The sequence below is a fragment of the Panulirus ornatus genome, chromosome 2 (genome assembly GCF_036320965.1).
Source record: "Panulirus ornatus isolate Po-2019 chromosome 2, ASM3632096v1, whole genome shotgun sequence".
NCBI classification, from domain to species: Eukaryota; Metazoa; Arthropoda; class Malacostraca; order Decapoda; family Palinuridae; genus Panulirus; species Panulirus ornatus.
The window spans coordinates 36,265,587-36,292,307 of NC_092225.1; the positions used below are offsets into that span (position 1 = coordinate 36,265,587).

At 39.5% G+C, this 26,721-nt stretch overlaps 2 protein-coding genes across 15 annotated transcripts in view; one reads left to right on the forward strand and one right to left on the reverse strand.

Moving 5' to 3' along the window:
* The window catches only part of LOC139756173 (uncharacterized), a 49,658-nt gene extending 25,574 nt beyond the window's left edge, over positions 1–24,084 (forward strand). Inside the window, exons 2-8 of one of the 8 annotated variants that reach the window (XR_011714300.1) lie at positions 954–1,042; positions 4,503–4,862; positions 18,636–18,658; positions 19,854–20,012; positions 21,075–21,233; positions 22,293–22,451; positions 23,514–24,084. Coding sequence is in view for 2 of the 8 variants with exons in the window: in XM_071675365.1 (XP_071531466.1) it covers positions 11,270–11,457; positions 18,636–18,658; positions 19,854–19,963 (321 nt within the window). In the remaining 6 variants the exon portion in view is untranslated. Of the gene's footprint in view, positions 1–953; positions 1,043–4,502; positions 4,863–8,962; positions 11,458–18,635; positions 18,795–19,853; positions 20,013–21,074; positions 21,234–22,292; positions 22,452–23,513 lie in introns of those variants that run through there. The other 7 variants (XR_011714295.1, XR_011714292.1, XR_011714291.1 and 4 more) reach the window with 7 other exon arrangements.
* LOC139756153 (uncharacterized) overlaps positions 1–26,721 on the reverse strand; it is a 106,212-nt gene that overhangs the window by 41,304 nt on the left and 38,187 nt on the right. For 4 of the 7 annotated variants that reach the window (XR_011714290.1, XR_011714289.1, XM_071675336.1 and 1 more), the window contains one exon: positions 175–352. The exons of the other annotated variants lie outside the window; for them this stretch is intronic. The gene's annotated coding sequence lies outside the window, so the exon portion shown is untranslated. Of the gene's footprint in view, positions 1–174; positions 353–26,721 lie in introns of those variants that run through there. 7 annotated transcript variants of the gene reach the window in all.

Sequence of the window (26,721 nt, forward strand, 5' to 3'; positions counted from 1 at the left end):
GGACCAAGTGAGGATTTTACCCTCATGTGCTCAGTCCTCTTTTCTCTTTATGCTACCTTGCTAATGTGGGGAATCTGATGCTCTTATGTACCTTCATTCTTTCAATCACTACTCCCCCTGTTCAGAATCTATGACAAATGAGGGGATAAGGTGGAAAGAGACACTTGAGACAATTAGAGCTTTTTATTGCAATGCTTTGGTTCATTGAACCATCCTCAGGGAATGGACAACAGAGAACAAAAGTATGTGTGTGCAGCTCAGGTTTACCTCTGGATACCATGATGTGTCATGACCTCACTGGTTCCCACGCTGTGTTGAGACCAGCACCATAGAAGGGGAGGAGTGCATTGAGCTGAAACAGGAATAAAATGATCTAGTTGTCTGATGTGTTTTCCTCCATTTTTATATGCCTATAGTTTGAACACTTTATTCTCCTTCCCTTTAAACAATGGCAATACACATGCATTCCACCAAACCTCAGGCATCTCCGCATAATCCATACATGCGCTGGAATGGGGTACAGTGTCAGATGCTTTGTTGATGTTTGCTGTATGGAAGAGATGGGTGTATGGTTGGTTGAATCCATTTAGGGTATGTCATATGAGCTTAGTGTGTAGTGTGGTGGTAGAGCGACTGGGTCCGAAGTCATGCTGAAAGGGTGAGAGTGAGATGTTTTGTTGTTTCTGGATGGATTTTGTGGAGGTATAAGGTACATGTAGACAGTTATGGTGCTGCACGCATTAGATTTTTCAGAATCCTCAAAGTGATACATGCTTATTTTAAATTAAATGATTTTGTTTTTTACTTGCTTGGAGTTTTGATGTTTAGTCAGTTTGCTTGATACAAAAACTTAAGTCTGGAAGTAAGGTTAAGTCAGTTAGGGGTTTCTGTCTGTACAGTGTGTACATTTCTCATACATATTACTGCTGTAGTACAGTCATTTTATATTTCAGGTAAATGCACTTGAATTACTGCCAGAAAGTACCCCAAGTATAAAGCACCTGGTGGACGGTAAAGTATATGGATGCTTATTAACTGTTTTGTAAGTACACGTGTAATTTTGTATGTAATCATAGTACAGAAAGTTCTACACTGAATCACATAGAATGTTTGAACTTCTTTTTTTTTCTTTTATACTATTTGCCATTTCCCACGTTAGCGAGGTAGCGTTAAGAACAGAGGACTGGGCCTCTGAGGGAACATCATCATCTGGCCCCCTTCTCTGTTCCTTCTTTGGGGGGAAAAAAAAAATGTTTGAACTTATGTATACTTTATCCAGTCAGAGCTTTATTCTTTTATCTTGTTTTATTCATCTACAGCTGATACTATAAAGGTACTTCTTTGCTTAATTTAGGACCTCTGGGTTGCTCTGATTTTGAAATAACTCTTTCCTAATCATCATTATCTTACTGGTTTTGAAAATTGATGTTTGTGATAAAAATTTCCACGTGTTTTTCTCTTTTCTATTTTGGGTAGATTTATATCTATATCATCATCACTATATGGAAAATCCAAGAGGGTATGGTTCTCAACTTACATTCAGAAATAACATCCTACTGGCACAACAGGAATGGAAGACTTTGTAAATTACCACCTCTTAAATCCAAAAGGTGCAATATACACAAAAAGAGAAAACATCTGAAACATCTGGGGCCCAAGAATCTTCTTCACCCTGCCACCTACCATCAAAAACAGGATGGGATGCATGGTGGAGTTTAAGAGTGTACTAGATAAGTACCTAAAAGTGTGTCAAACCAGTCAGGCTGTGGGGACCTAAGTATGCTAGAGCATTGCAGCTTCCAACAGCCTGGGCTGTTGGTGTGAAGAACCCCAAAGATTGCACCAGGTAATCTAATAAAGTAGGGTGTCCTGTACTTAGAATTTGTGATTTGCTTCCCTTATTTCACAAACTCTTTGAGTTAACACATGTTGTGCTAGTTGATGATTTCACCCTTTACTATAGTGAACATGTCCATACTTTCTTGTGCTTTGTGCTTCATTTCCTCTGTGGCTTTCTTTCTGGCATCCCCAACTGGAAATCCATCTCCATATAAGGCAAAAGTACTGTGCTTCCTGAGAAAATGCCATTTGGAACTGGAATTCATGCTGTTTGCTACTTTTTCATTGCAAATAAAACTTGAAGGAAATACAATGGAGCTAGATATTAATGCTAAATCATTTTGAATCCTTATTTTTATCTATTGACTTTTCTTAGATGTCATTTTTATCCAAATTATTATGATGGAATACTAGACTCCTGGGATCATGTAATATCTCAGTGTTATTCGTCTTTGATTGGTTAGTATCCATTTATTAAGAAGCAGTATTACTTCTCATTATATGGATATTGACCTTCAGAAAACAGTACTTCTGAGACCCAGTGTAATTCTTCTTAGATTAGTCAGTATCCATGTTGTGAGAAGCCAGGTTTTTCACTTCCTCCAAAATTTCTGAATAGTATCCCTTGTCTCTTATTTCTCCCTTTATTTCGATTAAGGTCCAATCTTGATGTAGACTTCAGTATGTGACTGGAACCACCAACAAAAAACTGAAATTTTGGACTTGCAAATATAGATCCTAACTTCACTTGGAAAACAGGAAATTTTTGGCATCAAGATGAGACATTTTGTATTGCATGATGGGCCATGAAATTGATGCAAACTTGAGAAAGAATGGCAATGAGCCATAAAACTGACATAAAAAGTGCTAGAGTGATACGACCTTAAGCTCACCAAAGAGATAAGATCTTATCTGGACTACCTAGGGTACATGGTAATAAGAAAAGAAAGAGAAGGGAAGGCGGTTGAGTGGGTGGGGTGGTTAGCCATCTCAATAATAGATAACCTTAAGTTTCAAAAAATAGTGGAAGATGGCCCACTCACACAGTGCATAACAGGAAGAGTAAAGAATTGCGGGTAGGATGACCAAAAGTTTAGATGGCAGTGCAGTAAATGTAGGGATGCTGTAATGTGAGAATGAAGTTTTTAAAATGTTTAGAAAAAGATTATTATAGGTTGAAATGTTTAGAAAAAGACTATTAAAAGTTGTAGAATTAGTAGTTGGATACAAGGTCATGAGATTTAGAAACAGGTAAATTCATGGTAGACAGAAGAGATTATTAATGCTGTGGAAGAGAAGAAAAAGGCATATGGTAAATTTCTCTAAAGGAATTTACCAGTGGAAGGTCAGCATAGGAGGAGCAAAGAATATGATATGTAAGTGGAATGCTAAGAAGTTGATAGAAGAAAGAAAAAAAAAGAAAATGAAGATTTTGGAAGAAAGTTTTGTGAAAAGTTTAGAGAAAATAAGAAATCGTACTGGAAGGAGGTGGAAAAGGAAAGAGGTAGATGTAAGAGTGGAAATGATGTGAGAAGTAAAGATGTGAAAGGAAGATTGAGAGAGTATTTTGAAGAGCTGATGAATGTGAGAGGAGAGGCAGCAGTTCTTCCATGCATAGGTATGGACCTAAAGTAAAGGGAAGGTAAAAAGGGCAGTAATGAGGCTTAATGTAAGAAAGGCACCTGCAGTGGATTGGATTATGGCAGAAATTCTGAAGTATGGAGGAAAAAGGGTTGTGATAAGAGTGAATGAATCTGCCATGTAATTTAGCATGGAAACAGAGGGCTGTGCCTGAGGATTGGCTGAAAGCTATTATTGTTCCTTATTGAAAGGATTGAAAGGAAATGGTGCTCAGGATGTATATTTTACTTATAGGAGAATAAATCTGTTAAGTATACCAGGAAAAGTATACGACAATGTAGAATACTTGAGGAGCATGGGGGCTTTAGGAAGGGGAGGGGATGTGTGGATCAGATTTTTGTGGTGAAGGTGACTGTGGGAAAATATTGAGCGAAAGGTAAGAAGCTGTATGCAGTTTTTATGGATCTGGTGAGAGTGTACAACAGAGTTGTGTGGAATGCTTTATGAGATGTGTTCAGGATATATGGAGTAAGGGCACAACTGTTGGATGGTATGGATGCCCTCAGTATGTCACTCCAGTCACTCTTAGGGGTGAAATTTCTCTTTCCACTTCTGTGACCTCATAACCTCTCATAGGTCCTCTTTCCTTTAAAACTGATAATGTTTTACTTCCTTGGTTAATGTATATGACCTGTTGTAGGAAAAATCAGGATGTGAAAGATTCTAATCTTCTTGATACCAAACTTTGAAGCCCTCTTAAAAGGTGAGTAAAGTATTGCATTCCTAGCTTGATTATTACATTTTCATATACTCAACTGTAAAACAGATTCAGTGTTATCTGTACACTACAAGTTTCATTTGATGCTCTTGAAAAGTAGTTGGTTATCAGAGATGTTAGATAACTATTAGTTTACTATAGAACATACTGGTATAGTATATTGTTACGAACACATGTGTGTGTGTGTGTCCACATGTTCGTATATATACGTATGGTGTGCCTTTGTGTAGGGTGTTGTTGCTATCGGCTCGGACCTCACTTCCCTGAGTGAGTTATTTGTCTTAGTAATTCTGTTTTGAAGCAGATGTTGACCAGTCCTCCAGCACCTGAACCCTTATCAGCGGTGTCAGGTCAAGTCATGTAGCCAGCTGCGGGGTATGTCATCCCGTACATTCGCTGCTGACGTGAACAAGGGAACAAAGGAGTTTGAACTCGCACAAGATGTGGGCCTGACCTTAGGCCTCCTCCAGCCAATCATGTCAAGATGAGGGCGTGACAATCAGTCTTTTGACCTATCAAGGGCAATTGTGTCATTCTGACCCATCGTAGCCATAGCTGGCGGGTCAAGGCGTGGCTAGCTGTTCCTGCCTTGCTGGTCCTTCACTTAAAAGGCTCAGACAATCGTCTGGGAGTCTATTCCTTCAGCAGTCCCGAGCCCAGCAAGGTAATGTAGGCTTTCCCTGTCTCGAACCCCGTAGCCACCGCTGCCCTAGTTTGTAAGATGTTTGCTGTGTCACGTCAGGTTTAGCTAAGTGTAACGATGATGTTTACTGTATCACGTCAGGTTTAGCTAAGTGTAACGAAGATATTTACTGTGTCACGTCAGGTCTAACTAAGTGTAATGTATCGAGCAAGGAGATCTCCTGGTTTGAAATCTTATCTGGAATGTTAACTCATGTTCAGTGTTAACTTAAATGATTCATGCCTGATTTGTGTGTTCACCTTGTACATTTGAATTCTTTCATTATAAGTAATTCTAACCCTGGTGTTTGTGTTAATCCCATAACATTAAGATAGTGTTATCCTGAGTTGTGCAACATAACAAATCTAACGTCCTTGCAAAGACAAGGATCAGTATAGTATTTGTAACATTATGTTGCTGGCGACCTTGCCCGAATAAGTATTGAGTTCGTAACAATATTCACTCAAGTTTACATGCCCCATTTAAATATTGTACAGCTACAGTGTTGGAAATGTTCACATGTTTGTTTTACTGTTTGTGTCTGTCACTGGATAAGTGCTGAGTAAAACATTTTCCTTGAGCCCAATTACAGCCTTGAAAACCTGAAGCTCGAGCTAGTTTGTGTGTATAAGTAATTTTTTCTAAAGCCAGAATAAATGATCTTCAAGGGAGTTGGGAAGGGTAATGATTTCAGTTATGGAAATATTTTGTGATGTTCAGTTGATCTACCTATCTGTCTGTCCATCTATCTTTATCTGTATCTCTGATGCCCATTCCCTTTGGAAACTCCCTCAAGGGAATGACCATGGCAAAAGTCTTCGTAAAGTTGAACTCCAGTGCTGCTTCTTAGCCTTTAGTGCCTCACCCATACCAGGCCACTGGTACAGGGCAACTCTAGTGCAGTGTTTTCATAAGCTGATGTTCAGTTGATTTGTGAACAATTCTCAAAAAGAGACCTCAGCCATATTATATTTTTCTTTGACGTGTAGATAATCATCTTACCCATGTCATTGAACTATACCATACTGTAAATACACTACTCTTGGTTTTCTGGACCCCACTCGTCAGACAAAAATTTAAGTAACATGCCCTTTTAATTTCTCCTTACAGTGCAATATCACAAGAAAACAAAATCATTGATACATTAATGTAATGTACTTGTGTACTGTCCATACTGTACCTGAAATTATTGAAGAAACCTTTACAGTGATGCCCATTTTTACTGAATATCCTCTTTGTCACAGCTTAGGCATGGATACTGTATGTAACATGAACATGCAAAGTTAACGGTGAAAAGTTGATGAAAAAAGTATAGTACACAGCCGCAAATCCCATTCTATAGTGTCTTAGTATTGTTCATTATATAAGTTTGCTACTGTACTGTTAACATTTCTTTCGTACCTGTTCACCATTTCATGCTTGATCAAGGTATCATCAGGAGCAGATGAATGAGTGTTAGGGGAAAAATCTTCACTTGGCCCCTTTCTCTATTCTCCTCCTCCTTTTGGAAAGTGATACAGGAGGGGAGGATATCCAGTTCCCCACTTCTGCCTGTCATGCTTGCCTTCAACAGCGAACAGGAGATAGGTGGGCAATTTTCTTTCAGTCAAAAATGATTTAGAGACAGTACAGTCCTTAGACCAAAGTTGGGTGCTGAAGTGATAATCCGTTAACAGACAAGGGGGATAATGGGGAGGTGATAACAAGTAGTGGTGATGTGAGAAGGAGATGGAGTGAGTATTTTGAAGGTTTGTTGAATGTGTTTGATGATAGAATGGCAGATATAGAGTGTTTTGGTCGAGGTGGTGTGCAAAGTGAGAGGGTTAGGGAGAATTGTTTGGTAAACAGAGAAGAGGTAGTAAAAGCTTTGCGGAAGATGGAAGCCAGCAAGGCAACGGGTTTGGATGGTATTGCAGTGGAATTTACTAAAAAATGGGGTGACTGTATTGTTGACTGGAAGGTTATTTAATGTGTGTATGACTCATGGTGAGGTGCCTGAGGACTGGCAGAATGCTTGCATAGTGCCATTGTGCAAAGGCAAAGGGGATGAGTGAGTGCTCAAATTACAGAGGTATAAGTTTGTTGAGTATTCCTGGTAAATTATATGGGAGGGTATTGATTGAGAGGGTGAAGGCATGTACAGAGTATCAGATTGGGAAAGAGCAGTGTGGTTTCAGAAGTGACAGAGGATGTGTGGATCAGGTGTTTGCTTTGAAAAATGTAAGTGAGAAATACTTAGAAAAGCAAATGGATTTGTATGTAGCATTTATGGATTTGGAGAAGGCATATGATAGAGTTGATAGAGATTTTCTGTGGAAGGTATTAAGAATATATGGTGTGGTAGGTAAGTTGTTAGAAGCAGTGAAAAGTTTTTATCGAGGATGTAAGGCATGTGCACGTGTAGGAAGAGAGGAAAGTGATTGGTTCTCAGTGGATGTTGGTTTGCAGCAGGGGTGCGTAATGTCTCCATGGTTGTTTAATTTATTTATGGATGGGGTTGTTAGGGAGGTGAATGCAAGAGTTTTGGAAAGAGGGGCAAGTATGCAGTCTGTTGTGAATGAGAGAGTGTGAGTCAGATGTTGTTTGCTGATGATACAGTGCTGGTGGCCGATTCGGGTGAGAAACTGCAGAAGCTGGTGACTGAGTTTGGTAAAGTGTGTGAAAGAAGAAAGCTAAGATTAAATGTGAATAAGAGCAAGGTTATTAGGTACAGTAGGTTGAGGGACAAGTCTATTGGGAGGTAAGTTTGAACGGAGAAAAACTGGAGGAAGTGACGTGTTTTAGATATCTGGGAGTGGATTTGGCAGCGGATGGAACCATGGAAGCGGAAGTGAATCGTAGGGTGGGGGAGGGGGCGAAAGTTCTGGGAGCGTTGAAAAATGTGTGGAAGTCGAGAACATTATCTTGGAAAGCAAAAATGGGTATGTTTGAAGGAATAGTGGTTCCAACAATGCTCTATGGTTGCGAGGCATGGGCTATAGATGGAGTTGTGCACAGGAGGGTGGATGTGCTGGAAATGAGATGTTTGAGGACAATACGTGGTGTGAGGTGGTTTGATCGAGTAAGTAATGAAAGGGTAAGAGAGATGTGTGGTAATAAAAAGAGTGTGGTTGAGAGAGCGGAAGAGGGTGTTTTGAAATGGTTTGGTCACATGGAGAGAATGAGTGAGGAAAGATTGACCAAGAGAATATATGTGTCAGAGGTGGAAGGAACGAGGAGAGGTGGGAGAACAAATTGGAGGTGGAAAGATGAAGTGAAAAAGATTTTGAGTGATCGGGGCCTGAACATACAGGAGGGTGAAAGGCGTGCAAGGAATAGAGTGAATTGGAATGATGTGATATACCAGGGTTGACGTGCTGTCAGTAGACTGAACCAGGGCATGTGAAGCATCTGAGGTAAACCATGGAAAGTTGTGTGGGGCCTGGATGTGGAAAGGGAGCTGTGGTTTTGGTGCATTATACATGACAGTTAGAGATTTTGAGTGTGAAAGAATGTGGCTTTTGTTGCCTTTTCCTATTGCTACCATGTGCACATGCGGGGGAGGGGGTTGTCATTTCATGTGTGGCGGGGTGGCGATGGGAATGAATAAGGGCAGACACTATGAATTATATACTTTTTTTTTTTTTTTTTTTTTTGCTGTCTCCCGCGTTTGCAAGGTAGCGCAAGGAAACAGACGAAAGAAATGGCCCAACCCACCCCCATACACGTGTATATACATACGTCCACACATGCAAAATATACATACCTACACAGCTTTCCATGGTTTACCCCAGACGCTTCACATGCCCCGATTCAATCCACTGACCGCACGTCAACCCCGGTATACCACATCGCTCCAATTCACTCTATTCCTTGCCCTCCTTTCACCGTCCTGCATGTTCAGGCCCCGATCACACAAAATCTTTTTCACTCCATCTTTCCACCTCCAATTTGGTCTCCCTCTTCTCCTCGTTCCCTCCACCTCCGACACATATATCCTCTTGGTCAATCTTTCCTCACTCATTCTCTCCATGTGCCCAAACCATTTCAAAACACCCTCTTCTGCTCTCTCAACCACGCTCTTTTTATTTCCACACATCTCTCTTACCCTTACGTTACTTACTCGATCAAACCACCTCACACCACACATTGTCCTCAAACATCTCATTTCCAGCACATCCATCCTCCTGCGCACAACTCTATCCATAGCCCACGCCTCGCAACCATACAACATTGCTGGAACCACTATTCCTTCAAACATACTCATTTTTGCTTTCCGAGATAATTTTCTCGACTTCCACACATTCTTCAAGGCTCCCAGAATTTTCGCCCCCTCCCCCACCCTATGATCCACTTCTGCTTCCATGGTTCCATCCGCTGCCAGATCCACTCCCAGATATCTAAAACACTTCACTTCCTCCAGTTTTTCTCCATTCAAACTCACCTCCCAATTGACTTGACCCTCAACCCTGCTGTACCTAATAACCTTGCTCTTACTCACATTTACTCTTAACTTTCTTCTTTCACACACTTTACCAAACTCAGTCACCAGCTTCTGCAGTTTCTCACATGAATCAGCCACCAGCGCTGTATCATCAGCGAACAACAACTGACTCACTTCCCAAGCTCTCTCACCCACAACAGACTGCATACTTGCCCCTCTTTCCAAAACTCTTGCATTCACCTCCCTAACAACCCCATCCATAAACAAATTAAACAACCATGGATTATATACATGAATTATATACATGTGTATATATTTATATGTCTGTGTGTGTATATATATGTATACGTTGAGATGTATAGGTATGGATATGTGCTGTGTGTGGACATGTATTTATTAACATGTGTATGTGGGTGGGTTGGGCCATTCTTTCGTCTGTTTCCTTGCGCTACCTGGTTAACGCAGGAGACAGCAACAAAGTATAATGAAAAAAAGAAAATAATTTTTGTTATAGGATTATCATCGGAAGTTAACTTCCATAATTGTTGTTGGACCAATTAACTTTAATAGCTAGATATTTTTAGTCCAATAATGTCCGTTAATTTTTGTCCAATTAGATTTTTATCGTTTTATGTTTTCTTTTTAGGTTCTAAAGTATAATTGTTATTCTTTGTTGTTAATTCTGTTTCTTGTTATAGGAAAGTTTAAACTATGATTGGTTATATAATTGATATAATTTATTGTTTATTCTATTTGTTGTCATTTACATGTATATATGATAATATGTCATGTGTTATGTAAGTGAAATATATGGCTCAGATATATATTTTTTCATATGACCAACATGATCATGCAATGATTAGTTTTTATTATTTCTGTATATTGATGAAAATTATATGGTTTGTAAAATACTACGAACATATATCAAAACATTAATCTTTGCCTTACATTTTATATTAGTAATAGCTCAGCCACCAAACATGCTATAACTGATTCCCTCCCAGACCCTGGTTCTGAGTCCTCCCTCCCTTCCCTCCCCTATAATGTTCCTGTACTGAATAGGTGCATTGCAAGGTTACAAGTGGAAGTGGATGTTGACAGTTGTCAGTTATCTGGCAAGGAAAGAATTCTTTTGAGATTTATGAACTTTGAAATTATGTATAAAGGTGAGTGAAATACTTTAAAAAGGACAGATAGACGCTTTTTTTTTTTCTCAAAATGAATAGTACATCCAGAGTTGAAAAAGGACATACCTAGCAACCCTGTTACACACTGTGGATTCACCTGTATCGGCAGTAACTGGTAGTGCTTTTCAGTATTGTCCTCAACCTAACAGCATTCAGTTCTCTAACTTCTTTCGTATGGTTTGGTCTCTACAATTTAACTTGCAGCAGTACAAGACTGCTACGGACCATGGTCCATGCCATGGAATACCAAGACAAAGTTCTCAACTCTGAGATCGCTTCTGTCTCAGGCACTTCCGAGTCTCAGCCAGACTCTGTTTGTGACGTAGACTTCTCATCCACCTGACAGCCAGGTTGCTGCCAGCCAGGACCAGGAGCCTTTCCAAAACTCCTCACCCCACCTGGAGAGCTTCTTCAAGCTCAGCCATCAGGACAAGGACAACAACAAGGTACTCTATTTTGAGTGCCAAAAATGCCACCCAACCAAGAAAATTGTTAGAGGCCATGACACCAGCCCTATTAATTTGAAGTCCCATGGAAAGAGGACCTACCCATCCTAAGCCATCCAGTTTGAGGAGATCAAGGCTGGCTCTGGCAGCAGCAGCAGCATGCACAGCTCTGGTGCCACCACCCCAGAGCTGCCCACCAAGAAGGTCCGGCAATCCACCATCAGCGAGGCCCTGGGCTGCTGCTCAGCCAGCACTGGCACTGCCATATGTACACCAGTCCACTGTTAATGAAAAGATAGACTGTCTTTTTGTCAACAACTACTCCCGCTCCACATGGTTGAATCCGAGGAGTTTGTTAGCATGATCAGGACCCTCAACTCTTCAAAGACCACCTTGTCCCACAGCACCTTGGGCAGGCACATTGATGATATACACCAGGCAGTCGAGGAGGCCCTCATCAATACCTTTGATGTGCTGACATACTTGGCGACCACTGCCGACTGTTGGACTGCTCACAATAGGTAATTATCACTTATTTATAAATATTTATTGTACTAATTAGTACATGTAATGTAGTTAGTATTTTAAATGATTATGCATATATAGTGAATATTGCTGTTTTTTGCTATAAGAATTGGCATGAATTGAACTTCAGCTTAATTTCAAAATGTTTGAAAACAAACTAGATAGATAACACGTAACCATTAATCACTACTAATCACATTTCAATAATGTAGTACATTAATGTTTCTTTTTTGATGATTTGTACAGATTAAACTTAACTTTCATTTTAAAATGTTTGAAATAAAACTTGATCATCATTGTATTATTCAAATTTCACTTAATCAGTATCATACAGTGTATTAATCAATAATCACAATCTTAGTTTCAGATCTTTCCTCGGCTTGACATATCTCTGAATTGATGCAATAACCAGGGCCAGGAAGCATGCTGTTCTCACCTGAACCTATCTAAGTGGTTGCCACACTTATGATGTCTTAATGGAGGCTATGGTCCAGGTCCACGAGCATTTGAACATTCAGAACAAGGTAGTCATGACAACCACCGACAATAGATCAAACTTTGTGAAGGCTTTCACCCAGTATGGAGGCCAGGTGGACCTGTTGCCTGACCTCAACGATGTTGGCAGACTGCCTGAGGCCAACTCAGACAACGAAGACGACACGCCTGAGGGTGACAATGCCAACAACATTATAACCTCGTTGAACTCTGCGATGAGGAACACGAGCACCCCAGTCTACTAGTCCACATGAGGTGTGTGATTCATACCTTCAATTTGGTGGCCTCCCAAGACTTGGGCAAGGGCCTACTCAAGCAGACAGGCTCTACTGTTGCTGCCTTCAGTGCCCTCTACAAGACGGCCCACAGCAAGGCTCAGGCAATCTTCAATACCCAGGGGGAGGATCCCTCAGATTGGTGATGTCCTCGAGAAGGTACTAGGCAGGAGGCTGGTGGTCCCTGGCAAGACAAGGTGGAATGCCTTGTATGACTCAGTTGTTGTCTTCAACAACATCCTGGCCACCAAGAAGGCTGAGCTCAACAGAAGATAGCCTTCCTGAAGAAGTGGGCCAAAGTCATATCCCATATGGCTATCACCCTTGATAACATCCGCAGGGAGAAGAATGCCTTTCTTGAAACCCCCCTTCCCACAGTGGCCATCACCCTCTTGAAGCTCAGGAACAAGAGGAACAGCTTGGCTGTCTGCAAGCCACCAGTTGATACCCTGGTAGCAGCCATCACCACCCAGTTCAACCACTACCTGAACAACCAGGACTGGCAACTGCCTTCCACCCAAAGTTCCGGCTCCACTGGCTGTACAGGTTCAACAGCAACCTAACAATTGCTCTTGAGGCCACCATGGAGGACAAGGTCAAGAGACCACTGAGGGACTGGAACAGCGACAGCACCACCCACTCCAGCAACAGCAGCATGCAGTCACTGCTGTGCATGCCTGATGACCTCTTCTGGTAGACGGCCACTGGCTTAAGTACCAGTGTCAAAGAGGAGGTCAAGAAGCTTGTCAACAACTGGCTGGACACTGATGGGAAGGAGGGCATAGCCAACTCTGACTTCATGTGGGAGATCTTCACCAACCTCTTCCAGAAATACAACACACCTATTCCATCCTCTGCCGCAGTGGAACAGCTTTTCTCTGTCACAGCAAGGACATCCTGAGGCCCAAGAGGTCAAGACTGTAGCTAGGTCTAACTTTGAGAAGTTAGACTTCCTAAAGGGCAACTAGCATGTAGTGTGTGCAACTCATAGACTCTAAAAAGACTCAATTGTTATAATTTTATTATTATATCAACTTAAGTTTTCAGTAATTAGTAATTATTTCCTTACATTTTGAGTTGATTAATTGCTAATTCTGAGTTTGTATATAAATATTGTACTGTAAGGTATGCTTAATAGTTGAATAATTGTGCTTAAATTTCAAATTTACCTTTCAGTTCCTGCTGTAATGATTACCTGGTAAATTAGAATTAAGTTCATGGTACTGGTTTGGTTACAAGGGTTTCAAAACAGTAAATTTTTTAATGAAAATTAAAAAATTTGGCAAAAAACTGCAAAATTCATAGCAAACCTTTACTTATTCTTGGATTTAGCATACATAAGCATTTTCTATGGGTTTTGAAGCTTTTTTTCTTTTTTTTTTTTTACATTTTTAGAGTTATCATTATTGGATTATTGTTACCTTTCAATGACTAGTTATTAAAAGTATCGGATTATCAATATTTAACTTAAAAATTGGGGTTACTGCCTTAGCCATATGAAGAATGCAGTAGAATTAATAATGTAGGAGATCATGGAAAGTCCATTACCATCTGATGTGGTTATTAATTGGTTAACAAAAAAAATATTCAACTGGTGGAGTGGCAAGGAAACTCCCCAGACCTTAACCCGGTTGAGAACTGCTGAAGCCAAATGAAAGTCAAGCTTGCTTCCTGCAACATTTCATCCATGTCATGCCTCATTCAGGTTTAGAGTATTTCAGGAACCTTGTCAATTCTATGCCAAGATGTCTGCAGGCCAAAAGAGCAATAACAAAGTACTAAAGTGTGTGCAAAGTGAGAGGGTTAGGGAGGATGATTTGGTAAAGAGAGAAGAGGTAGTAAAAGCTTTGCGGAAGATGAAAGCCGGCAAGGCAACAGGTTTGGATGGCATTGCAGTGGAATTTATTAAAAAAGGGGGTGCCTGTATTGTTGACTGGTTGGTAAGGTTATTTAATGTATGTATGACTCATGGTGAGGTGCCTGAGGATTGGTGGAATGCTTGCATAGTGCCATTGTACAAAGGCAAAGGGGACAAAGGTGAGTGCTCAAATTACAGAGGTATAAGTTTGTTGAGTATTCCTGGTAAATTATATAGGAGGGTATTGATTGAGAGGGTGAAGATTGGGGAAGAGCATCAGATTGGGGAAGAGCAGTGTGGTTTCAGAAGTGGTAGAGGATGTGTGGATCAGGTGTTTGCTTTGAAGAATGTATGTGAGAAATACTTAGAAAAGCAAATGGAATTGTATGTAGCATTTATGGATCTGGAGAAGGCATATGATAGAGTTGATAGAGATGCTCTGTGGAAGGTATTAAGAATATGTGGTGTGGGAGGCAAGTTCTTAGAAGCAGTGAAAAGTTTTTTTCGAGGATGTAAGGCATGTGTATGTGTAGGAAGAGAGGAAAGTGATTGGTTCTCAGTGAATGTAGGTTTGCGGCAGGGGTGTGTGATGTCTCCATGTTTGTTTGATTTGTTTATGGATGGGGTTGTTAGGGAGGTGAATGCAAGGGTTTTGGAAAGAGGGGCAAGTATGCAGTCTGTTGTGGATGAGAGAGCTTGGGAAGTGAGTCAGTTGTTGTTCACTGATAATACAGCGCTGGTGGCTGATTCATGAGAAACTGCAGAAGCTGGTGACTGAGTTTGGTAAAGAGTGTGAAAGAAGAAAGCTGAGAGTAAATGTGACTAAGAGCAAGGTTATTAGGTACAGTAGGGTTGAGGGTTAAGTCAATTGGGAGGAAAGTTTGAATGGAGAAAAACTGGAGGAAGTGAAGTGTTTTAGATATCTCGAAGTGGATTTGGCAGTGGATGGAACCATGGAAGCAGAAGTGAATCATAAGGTGGGGGAGGGGGCAAAAATTCTGGGAGCCTTGAAGAATGTGTGTAAGTCGAGAACATTATCTTGGAAAGCAAAAATGGGTATGTTTGAAGGAATAGTGGTTCCAACAACGTTGTATGGTTGCGAGGCGTGGGCTATGGATAGAGTTGTGCGCAGGAGGGTGGATGTGCTGGAAATGAGATGTTTGAGGACAATATGTGGTGTGAGGTGGTTTGATCGAGTAAGTGATGTAACGGTAAGGGAGATGTGTGGTAATAAAAAGAGTGTGGTTGAGAGAGCAGAAGAGGGTGTTTTGAAATGGTTTGGTCACATGGAGAGAATGAGTGAGGAAAGATTGACCAAGAGGATATATATGTCAGAGGTGGAGGGAACGAGGAGAAGTGGGAGACCAAATTGGAGGTGGAAAGATGGAGTGAAAAAGATTTTGAGTGATTGGGGCCTAAACATGCAGGAGAGTGAAAGGCGTGCAAGGAATAGAGTGAATTGGAACGATTTGGTATACCAGGGTCGACGTGCTGTCAATGGATTGAAGCAGGGCATGTGAAGCGTCTAGGGTAAAGCATGGAAAGTTGTGTGGGGCCTGGATGTGGAAAGGGAGTTGTGGTTTCGGTGCATTATTACATACAGCTAGAGAATGGATGAATGGGGCCTTTGTTGTCTTCCTAGCGCTACCTCATGCACGTGAGGGGGGAGGGGGTTGTTATTTCATGTGTGGCAGGGTGGCAATGGGAATGAATAAAGGCAGATAGTATGAATTATGTACATGTGTATATATGGATATGTCTGTGTGTGTATATATATATGTATATGTTGAGATGTATAGGTATGTATATTTGCTTGTGTATACGTGTATGTGGGTGGGTTGGGCCAATCTTTCGTCTGTTTCCTTGCGCTACCTCGCTAACGTGGGAGACAGCGACAAAGCAAAATGAATAAATAAATAAGTATTTAGGGAAGCAGCAGAGAAGTGCAAGAGAAGTGTTTGGCATGCAGAGAGAGGTGACAAAGGATAGTGAGTGGTTAAGTGATGATGTAAAGTTGCAAGTGAAAAAGAAAAGAGAGGTGTATGGGCATTGTTTATAGGAAAGGAGTGCAAATGTAAGGTTGGGAGATGTACAAGAGAAAGCAGCAGGAGGTTAAGACAAAGGTGTAGAGGTTGAAAAACAGGATGAATGAGTGTTGGGGTGAGGCTGTTATCAGTAAACTACAAGGAGATTAAGGTGTTTTGGAAGGAGGTCAATAGTATGAGAAAAACAAAAGAACAAATGGGAACATCATTGAAAGGTAAATGAGGAAGTTGTAACAGATACTGATGACGTGAGTAGGGGATGGAGTGATATTGAAGGATTGTTGAATGTGTTTGATGATAGGGAGGGAGATATAGGGTGTTTGGGTCTGGGAGGTGTGTGAAGTGAGAAAGGCATGGAAAACAGTTTGGTGAAAAGTGAAGAGGTGTTGAAAGCCCTGCATGAGATGAAATATAGCAAGGCATCTGGAATGGATGACTCTGCAGTTGAACTTTTTAAGAAAGGGAATTACTGTATTGTTGATAGATTAGCCAGGATTTCATAGTATGTAAGGATCATGGTGAGGTGCCTAAGGATTGGCAGAATGCATATATAGTGCCATTGCAATTGTGACATCAGTGAGTGTTTAAGTCACAGAGGTGTATGTTTATTGCGTGTACCTGCTATGTTGTATGGGAGAGTGGTGATGGAAAGGGTGAAGAACAGTATGGTTTCAGAAGTGCTACAAGAGTTGTGGATTACATCTTTGCTTTAAAGAATATCTGTGAGAAATACTTTGAGAAACAGAAGTATTTAGATTTTGGCTTTTATGGATCTAGAGAAAGCTTATGATAGGTTTGATGGAGATGGCTTGTAGAGGTCGTATGAATATACTATATGGTAGGAGAGCTGCTAGAACCAGAGAAATTTTTTTATCAAGGGCATAAGACGTGTGCATGTAGGAAGAAAGGGGAGTGAGTGGTTTCTGGTAAAGACTGATCTGTGATGGATGTATGATGTTACCAAGGCAGTTGAATTTGTTTATGGATGGGGTGGTATTGGAGGTAAATGCAAGGGTCTTAGAAAGAGAGGCACATATGCAGTTTGTATGTGGGTCTGGGAAGTGTTAGTTGTTTGCTGATGAAAAAGCACTGGTGGTATATTTGAGTGAGAAGCTGCAGAAGTTGGTGAATGAATTTAGGAGAGTGTGAAAGGAGGATAAAAGTAAGGTCGTTAGGTTTAGCAGGGCCAGGTAAAGGTATGAACAGGCTGAACCGCATGGCAACCTTGAAGTAGAGCTAAAGGTCTGGGTGGAAAAAGTGTGATGTGGGTAAAGGGAAAGGCAGATCTAAAGGGAAGGGTTAAAGAGTGCACCTCTAAGTGACATCATTTCTATTGACATTTAGTTCTTTAAAGCATATAAGCTATAGTCTTTCAGATTTGATGCATATGTTATATGGACTCCCAGGACAGGCCTAGTGGTGTATGGACTTTGACTCTCAGAGCATTTGAGACTGAATCAGAGTAGGTTTGGTTTATTTGTGTGTATGTGTGTGCCTGCATGCAAGTATGTGGGTGTGTATGTGTGGATGGATATACAACAGGGTAGGTCATATCAGTTATAAGTACATACATATAAGAATCTTGTTTAAATATGTAAGACAAAAGAAATTAATATTAATTATATAATTTATTTCTCCTCTATCTCTTAGGAGAGCAACAATTATCCTCATGCATTCCTGCATGATGCTGGAGGTCTCTAAGATTGGTAGGAGTGGTGGTTAGAAACCTTTTCCTTTTTGTATTTGGGGGTTAGAAACCTTTTCCTTTTCGTATTCCATTTTCTAAAAGATGGAACAGGAGCTAAGTAAGGAGAGCTCACCCTCCTCAAAGGCTTAGGCTGTGGTGTCTGAATGTTTGTGGATGTAACCAAGATAAGAAACAAGTGACAGGTAGTATATTTGAGGAAAAGAACCTGGATATTCTAGCTCAAGGGCAAGGTGGATGAATAGTTTTGGAATGTCTTATGGGTAAGGTCGAGTGTCAGTGTGAGACAAGAGCCAAGGAAGGGGTATCACTATTGCTGTTTCTAGCAATTTAAAGCCAGGTGAGTAATAAAGGCTTATGAGCCTCTAGTTTCTTTTGTTGAACTTGGAAGGTTTCCTCCACTTACTCCCCACCAAATGAAACTGGATTTTTGAAAAGGGCTGGTAGGTTTTGAAAGAAAAAGTGAGGAATGAGGAGTAGCAGATGTACTAAGGAGATATAATTGGCTAAAGTAAAGGACATTTCATGTAAGTATCATACTAAGAATACTCTCAAGTGAGGCAAGAAGTTATCCATGTGGACACATGGCACAAGAAGTTATTGAAACTTAAGAAGTCAAGAAGGAAACTTCAGAATGATACTCATACCTTAAAGAACCATCACATTACAGCTTTGTATTACTCATGCAAAAAGGCATGCTGTTCAGGTGTGTTTACAACATAAACATATGTTTTTGTACTTGAACTTTTTATGCATATGCAATTATGTTTTAAGATGTGATCATTTTTCTTCACAGAGCACTTTGCTGGACCAAATCTGGTGAGTTGTGTCAGGCAGCCAAGTGGAACTGACAAAGTTGACTGTGCTTCTATTGTACATCACAATATTAACAGATACAAAGCTTAGAAGCAGATTTGTTATCTCTCCTTTTATGGATCAGTCAATGCTAGTAAAGGTAGGTTTACATTAATATAGAGCTGCCAACCAATACATTTTTGCCATGTTTATTACTTTTAGATAAATAAGTATGATTTTTCTAAGTAAAATGATTTTTTTTTTTATTCTGGTCATTTGTTCATGTACATACATATAAGAATCTTGTTTAAATATGTAAGACAAAAGAAATTAATATTAATTATATAATTTATTTCTCCTCTATCTCTTAGGAGAGCAACAATTATCCTCATGCATTCCTGCATGATGCTGGAGGTCTCTAAGATTGGTAGGAGTGGTGGTTAGAAACCTTTTCCTTTTTGTATTTGGGGGTTAGAAACCTTTTCCTTTTCGTATTCCATTTTCTAAAAGATGGAACAGGAGCTAAGTAAGGAGAGCTCACCCTCCTCAAAGGCTTAGGCTGTGGTGTCTGAATGTTTGTGGATGTAACCAAGATAAGAAACAAGTGACAGGTAGTATATTTGAGGAAAAGAACCTGGATATTCTAGCTCAAGGGCAAGGTGGATGAATAGTTTTGGAATGTCTTATGGGTAAGGTCGAGTGTCAGTGTGAGACAAGAGCCAAGGAAGGGGTATCACTATTGCTGTTTCTAGCAATTTAAAGCCAGGTGAGTAATAAAGGCTTATGAGCCTCTAGTTTCTTTTGTTGAACTTGGAAGGTTTCCTCCACTTACTCCCCACCAAATGAAACTGGATTTTTGAAAAGGGCTGGTAGGTTTTGAAAGAAAAAGTGAGGAATGAGGAGTAGCAGATGTACTAAAGAGATATAATTGGCTAAAGTAAAGGACATTTCATGTAAGTATCATACTAAGAATACTCAAGTGAGGCAAGAAGTTATCCATGTGGATACATGGCACAAGAAGTTATTGAAACTTAAGAAGTCAAGAAGGAAACTTCAGAATGATACTCATACCTTAAAGAACCATCACATTACAGCTTTGTATTACTCATGCAAAAAGGCATGCTGTTCAGGTGTGTTTACAACATAAACATATGTTTTGTACTTGAACTTTTTATGCATATGCAAGTATGTTTTAAGATGTGATCATTTTTCTTCACAGAGCACTTTGCTGGACCAAATCTGGTGAGTTGTGTCAGGCAGCCAAGTGGAACTGACAAAGTTGACTGTGCTTCTATTGTACATCACAATATTAACAGATACAAAGCTTAGAAGCAGATTTGTTATCTCTCCTTTTATGGATCAGTCAATGCTAGTAAAGGTAGGTTTACATTAATATAGAGCTGCCAACCAATACATTTTTGCCATGTTTATTACTTTTAGATAAATAAGTATGATTTTTCTAAGTAAAATGATTTTTTTTTTTATTCTGGTCATTTGTTCATGTACATACATATAAGAATCTTGTTTAAATATGTAAGACAAAAGAAATTAATATTAATTATATAATTTATTTCTCCTCTATCTCTTAGGAGAGCAACAATTATCCTCATGCATTCCTGCATGATGCTGGAGATCTCTAAGATTGGTAGGAGTGGTGGTTAGAAACCTTTTCCTTTTTGTATTTGGGGGTTAGAAACCTTTTCCTTTTCGTATTCCATTTTCTAAAAGATGGAACAGGAGCTAAGTAAGGAGAGCTCACCCTCCTCAAAGGCTTAGGCTGTGGTGTCTGAATGTTTGTGGATGTAACCAAGATAAGAAACAAGTGACAGGTAGTATATTTGAGGAAAAGAACCTGGATATTCTAGCTCAAGGGCAAGGTGGATGAATAGTTTTGGAATGTCTTATGGGTAAGGTCGAGTGTCAGTGTGAGACAAGAGCCAAGGAAGGGGTATCACTATTGCTGTTTCTAGCAATTTAAAGCCAGGTGAGTAATAAAGGCTTATGAGCCTCTAGTTTCTTTTGTTGAACTTGGAAGGTTTCCTCCACTTACTCCCCACCAAATGAAACTGGATTTTTGAAAAGGGCTGGTAGGTTTTGAAAGAAAAAGTGAGGAATGAGGAGTAGCAGATGTACTAAAGAGATATAATTGGCTAAAGTAAAGGACATTTCATGTAAGTATCATACTAAGAATACTCTCAAGTGAGGCAAGAAGTTATCCATGTGGATACATGGCACAAGAAGTTATTGAAACTTAAGAAGTCAAGAAGGAAACTTCAGAATGATACTCATACCTTAAAGAACCATCACATTACAGCTTTGTATTACTCATGCAAAAAGGCATGCTGTTCAGGTGTGTTTACAACATAAACATATGTTTTTGTACTTGAACTTTTTATGCATATGCAAGTATGTTTTAAGATGTGATCATTTTTCTTCACAGAGCACTTTGCTGGACCAAATCTGGTGAGTTGTGTCAGGCAGCCAAGTGGAACTGACAAAGTTGACTGTGCTTCTATTGTACATCACAATATTAACAGATACAAAGCTTAGAAGCAGATTTGTTATCTCTCCTTTTATGGATCAGTCAATGCTAGTAAAGGTAGGTTTACATTAATATAGAGCTGCCAACCAATACATTTTTGCCATGTTTATTACTTTTAGATAAATAAGTATGATTTTTCTAAGTAAAATGATTTTTTTTTTTATTCTGGTCATTTGTTCATGTACATACATATAAGAATCTTGTTTAAATATGTAAGACAAAAGAAATTAATATTAATTATATAATTTATTTCTCCTCTATCTCTTAGGAGAGCAACAATTATCCTCATGCATTCCTGCATGATGCTGGAGGTCTCTAAGATTGGTAGGAGTGGTGGTTAGAAACCTTTTCCTTTTTGTATTTGGGGGTTAGAAACCTTTTCCTTTTCGTATTCCATTTTCTAAAAGATGGAACAGGAGCTAAGTAAGGAGAGCTCACCCTCCTCAAAGGCTTAGGCTGTGGTGTCTGAATGTTTGTGGATGTAACCAAGATAAGAAACAAGTGACAGGTAGTATATTTGAGGAAAAGAACCTGGATATTCTAGCTCAAGGGCAAGGTGGATGAATAGTTTTGGAATGTCTTATGGGTAAGGTCGAGTGTCAGTGTGAGACAAGAGCCAAGGAAGGGGTATCACTATTGCTGTTTCTAGCAATTTAAAGCCAGGTGAGTAATAAAGGCTTATGAGCCTCTAGTTTCTTTTGTTGAACTTGGAAGGTTTCCTCCACTTACTCCCCACCAAATGAAACTGGATTTTTGAAAAGGGCTGGTAGGTTTTGAAAGAAAAAGTGAGGAATGAGGAGTAGCAGATGTACTAAAGAGATATAATTGGCTAAAGTAAAGGACATTTCATGTAAGTATCATACTAAGAATACTCAAGTGAGGCAAGAAGTTATCCATGTGGATACATGGCACAAGAAGTTATTGAAACTTAAGAAGTCAAGAAGGAAACTTCAGAATGATACTCATACCTTAAAGAACCATCACATTACAGCTTTGTATTACTCATGCAAAAAGGCATGCTGTTCAGGTGTGTTTACAACATAAACATATGTTTTGTACTTGAACTTTTTATGCATATGCAAGTATGTTTTAAGATGTGATCATTTTTCTTCACAGAGCACTTTGCTGGACCAAATCTGGTGAGTTGTGTCAGGCAGCCAAGTGGAACTGACAAAGTTGACTGTGCTTCTATTGTACATCACAATATTAACAGATACAAAGCTTAGAAGCAGATTTGTTATCTCTCCTTTTATGGATCAGTCAATGCTAGTAAAGGTAGGTTTACATTAATATAGAGCTGCCAACCAATACATTTTTGCCATGTTTATTACTTTTAGATAAATAAGTATGATTTTTCTAAGTAAAATGATTTTTTTTTTTATTCTGGTCATTTGTTCATGTACATACATATAAGAATCTTGTTTAAATATGTAAGACAAAAGAAATTAATATTAATTATATAATTTATTTCTCCTCTATCTCTTAGGAGAGCAACAATTATCCTCATGCATTCCTGCATGATGCTGGAGATCTCTAAGATTGGTAGGAGTGGTGGTTAGAAACCTTTTCCTTTTTGTATTTGGGGGTTAGAAACCTTTTCCTTTTCGTATTCCATTTTCTAAAAGATGGAACAGGAGCTAAGTAAGGAGAGCTCACCCTCCTCAAAGGCTTAGGCTGTGGTGTCTGAATGTTTGTGGATGTAACCAAGATAAGAAACAAGTGACAGGTAGTATATTTGAGGAAAAGAACCTGGATATTCTAGCTCAAGGGCAAGGTGGATGAATAGTTTTGGAATGTCTTATGGGTAAGGTCGAGTGTCAGTGTGAGACAAGAGCCAAGGAAGGGGTATCACTATTGCTGTTTCTAGCAATTTAAAGCCAGGTGAGTAATAAAGGCTTATGAGCCTCTAGTTTCTTTTGTTGAACTTGGAAGGTTTCCTCCACTTACTCCCCACCAAATGAAACTGGATTTTTGAAAAGGGCTGGTAGGTTTTGAAAGAAAAAGTGAGGAATGAGGAGTAGCAGATGTACTAAAGAGATATAATTGGCTAAAGTAAAGGACATTTCATGTAAGTATCATACTAAGAATACTCTCAAGTGAGGCAAGAAGTTATCCATGTGGATACATGGCACAAGAAGTTATTGAAACTTAAGAAGTCAAGAAGGAAACTTCAGAATGATACTCATACCTTAAAGAACCATCACATTACAGCTTTGTATTACTCATGCAAAAAGGCATGCTGTTCAGGTGTGTTTACAACATAAACATATGTTTTTGTACTTGAACTTTTTATGCATATGCAAGTATGTTTTAAGATGTGATCATTTTTCTTCACAGAGCACTTTGCTGGACCAAATCTGGTGAGTTGTGTCAGGCAGCCAAGTGGAACTGACAAAGTTGACTGTGCTTCTATTGTACATCACAATATTAACAGATACAAAGCTTAGAAGCAGATTTGTTATCTCTCCTTTTATGGATCAGTCAATGCTAGTAAAGGTAGGTTTACATTAATATAGAGCTGCCAACCAATACATTTTTGCCATGTTTATTACTTTTAGATAAATAAGTATGATTTTTCTAAGTAAAATGATTTTTTTTTTTTTATTCTGGTCATTTGTTCATGTATTGTACATGTATTGTATATGGAATGTATAGGAAGTTCATAGGAGTGCACTGTTCAATATGTAGTGTATATTGGGAAGTGAGTCAGTTGTTGTTCGCTGATGATACAGCGCTAGTGGCTGATTCATGTGAGAAACTGCAGAAGCTGGTGACTGAGTTTTGAAAAGTGTGTGGAAGAAGAAAGTTAAGAGTAAATGTGAATAAGAGCAAGGTTATTAGGTACAGTAGGGTTGAGGGTCAAGTCAATTGGGAGGTGAGTTTGAATGGAGAAAAACTGGAGGAAGTGAAGTGTTTTAGATATCTGGGAGTGGATCTGGCAGCGGATGGAACCATGGAAGCGGAAGTGGATCATAGGGTGGGGAAGGGGGCGAAAATCCTGGGGGCCTTGAAGAATGTGTGGAAGTCGAGAACATTATCTCGGAAAGCAAAAATGGGTATGTTTGAAGGAATAGTGGTTCCAACAATGTTGTATGGTTGCGAGGCGTGGGCTATGGATAGAGTTGTGCGCAGGAGGATGGATGTGCTGGAAATGAGATGTTTGAGGACAATGTGTGGTGTGAGGTGGTTTGATCGAGTGAGTAACGTAAGGGTAAGAGAGATGTGTGGAAATAAAAAGAGCGTGGTTGAGAGAGCAGAAGAGGGTGTTTTGAAATGGTTTGGGCACATGGAGAGAATGAGTGAGGAAAGATTGACCAAGAGGATATATGTGTCGGAGGTGGAGGGAACAAGGAGAAGAGGGAGACCAAATTGGAGGTGGAAAGATGGAGTGAAAAAGATTTTGTGTGATCGGGGCCTGAACATGCAGGAGGGTGAAAGGAGGGCAAGGAATAGAGTGAATTGGAGCGATGTGGTATACCGGGGTTGACGTGCTGTCAGTGGATTGAAGCAGGGCATGTGAAGCGTCTGGGGTAAACCATGGAAAGCTGTGTAGGTATGTATATTTGCGTGTGTGGACGTATGTATATACATGTGTATGGGGGGGGGGGTTGGGCCATTTCTTTCGTCTGTTTCCTTGCGCTACCTCGCAAACGCGGGAGACAGCGACAAAGTATAATAAAAAAAAAAATAATATTCTCATTGCACGTGCAAATACTAATGCAGTGTACAAAATAAGTCAAACATTGGTCAATTTCTGACCATTTTGTGGAAATGACCACACAAATTATTGCATGGTCGACCCCACTGTCCAATCGTATCTTTAGCTTGTTTAAGCAGGCTAGTCTTACTCCTAGGTCAAGCCCTCCTGGGGCTTTAAAATTTCTTGCAAAATTATCATGTATAGAAGTAGATAAGAAAGCTCTCTAGCCAGGACTGAATATGTGTAGACAAACAGACATTAGAACCTCTGTTGACTTAGTTCAAGGACCAAAAATGAAACTCTTTTAGCTAGATACTTTGTTAATTTTGAAATGAACAATTGTGGACTATCAACATGTAGTTAAATGAATGGAGATAACTGTTTGAACACTGGACATCACAATTTCCTGTATTGAAAGTGCAGCCTGTATCGCACATGGTTGTAAGTTTCGTTTTTCTAAATATTTTTTTTCCTCCTTTTATTTTATATTTTTTTGATTTTTTTTTTTTACATGGTTGGGAGTTCTGTCTATATCCAAAGAAATTTTATATGAAATTTATAGTCCTAGTAAAGAAAAAGTAACAATCAATGCCTTTGCTATGTGGTTATGATTTATTTGATACCTTGGCTCTAACAATAGATGATAATCCTAGGACTAATAAGAATTCCTTTCTGTATCAGATATAAATATGTTTGTACAGTAAGTCCTCAATTTAATGGACCCCATTATAATGGATTTTAGATTTAACAGACAAATAATAATACAGTACATTGATAATGATTTAAAAAATTAAAAAACTCAAATGCCACACCTATGCACATTTCATAACGCACTTTTTTTTAGTAGCATGGGGTAGACTTGCTTTGTTTTTGGTCTGAGCCTGCCTCAAGCCATTGTGCAGTCAGTTTGTATACAGTGTGTTTCTGTCATTTCAAAATTGTGACTTTATTGAATGATTTTGCAATCCTCACAATTCATAATGGCATTAAGTGATTGTAAGAGGTGCAATGAAAGCAGGTAGTCCGTCTTCAGTTTGTTAATACAAGAATAAGTATGAAAATTACAGAGGTATAAGTTTGTTGAGTATTCCTGGTAAATTATATGGGAGGGTATTGATTGAGAGGGTGAAGGCATGTACAGAGCATCAGATTGGGGAAGAGCAGTGTGGTTTCAGAAGTGGTAGAGGATGTGTGGATCAGGTGTTTGCTTTGAAGAATGTATGTGAGAAATACTTAGAAAAGCAAATGGATTTGTATGTAGCATTTATGGATCTGGAGAAGGCATATGATAGAGTTGATTTAGATGCTCTGTGGAAGGTGTTAAGAATATATGGTGTGGGAGGCAAGTTGTTAGAAGCAGTGAAAAGTTTTTATCGAGGATGTAAGGCATGTGTACGTGTAGGAAGAGAGGAAAGTGATTGGTTCTCAGTGAATGTAGATTTGCGGCAGGGGTGTGTGATGTCTCCATGGTTGTTTAATTTGTTTATGTATGGGGTTGTTAGGGAGGTGAATGCAAGAGTTTTGGAAAGAGGGGCAAGTATGAAGTCTGTTGGGGATGAGAGAGCTTGGGAAGTGAGTCAGTTGTTGTTCGCTGATGATACAGCGCTGGTGGCTGATTCATGTGAGAAACTGCAGAAGCTGGTGACTGAGTTTGGTAAAGTGTGTGAAAGAAGAAAGTTAAGAGTAAATGTGAATAAGAGCAAGGTTATTAGGTACAGTAGGGTTGAGGGTCAAGTCAATTGGGAGGTGAGTTTGAATGGAGAAAAATTGGAGGAAGTGAAGTGTTTTAGATATCTGGGAGTGGATCTGGCAGCGGATGGAACCATGGAAGCGGAAGTGGATCAT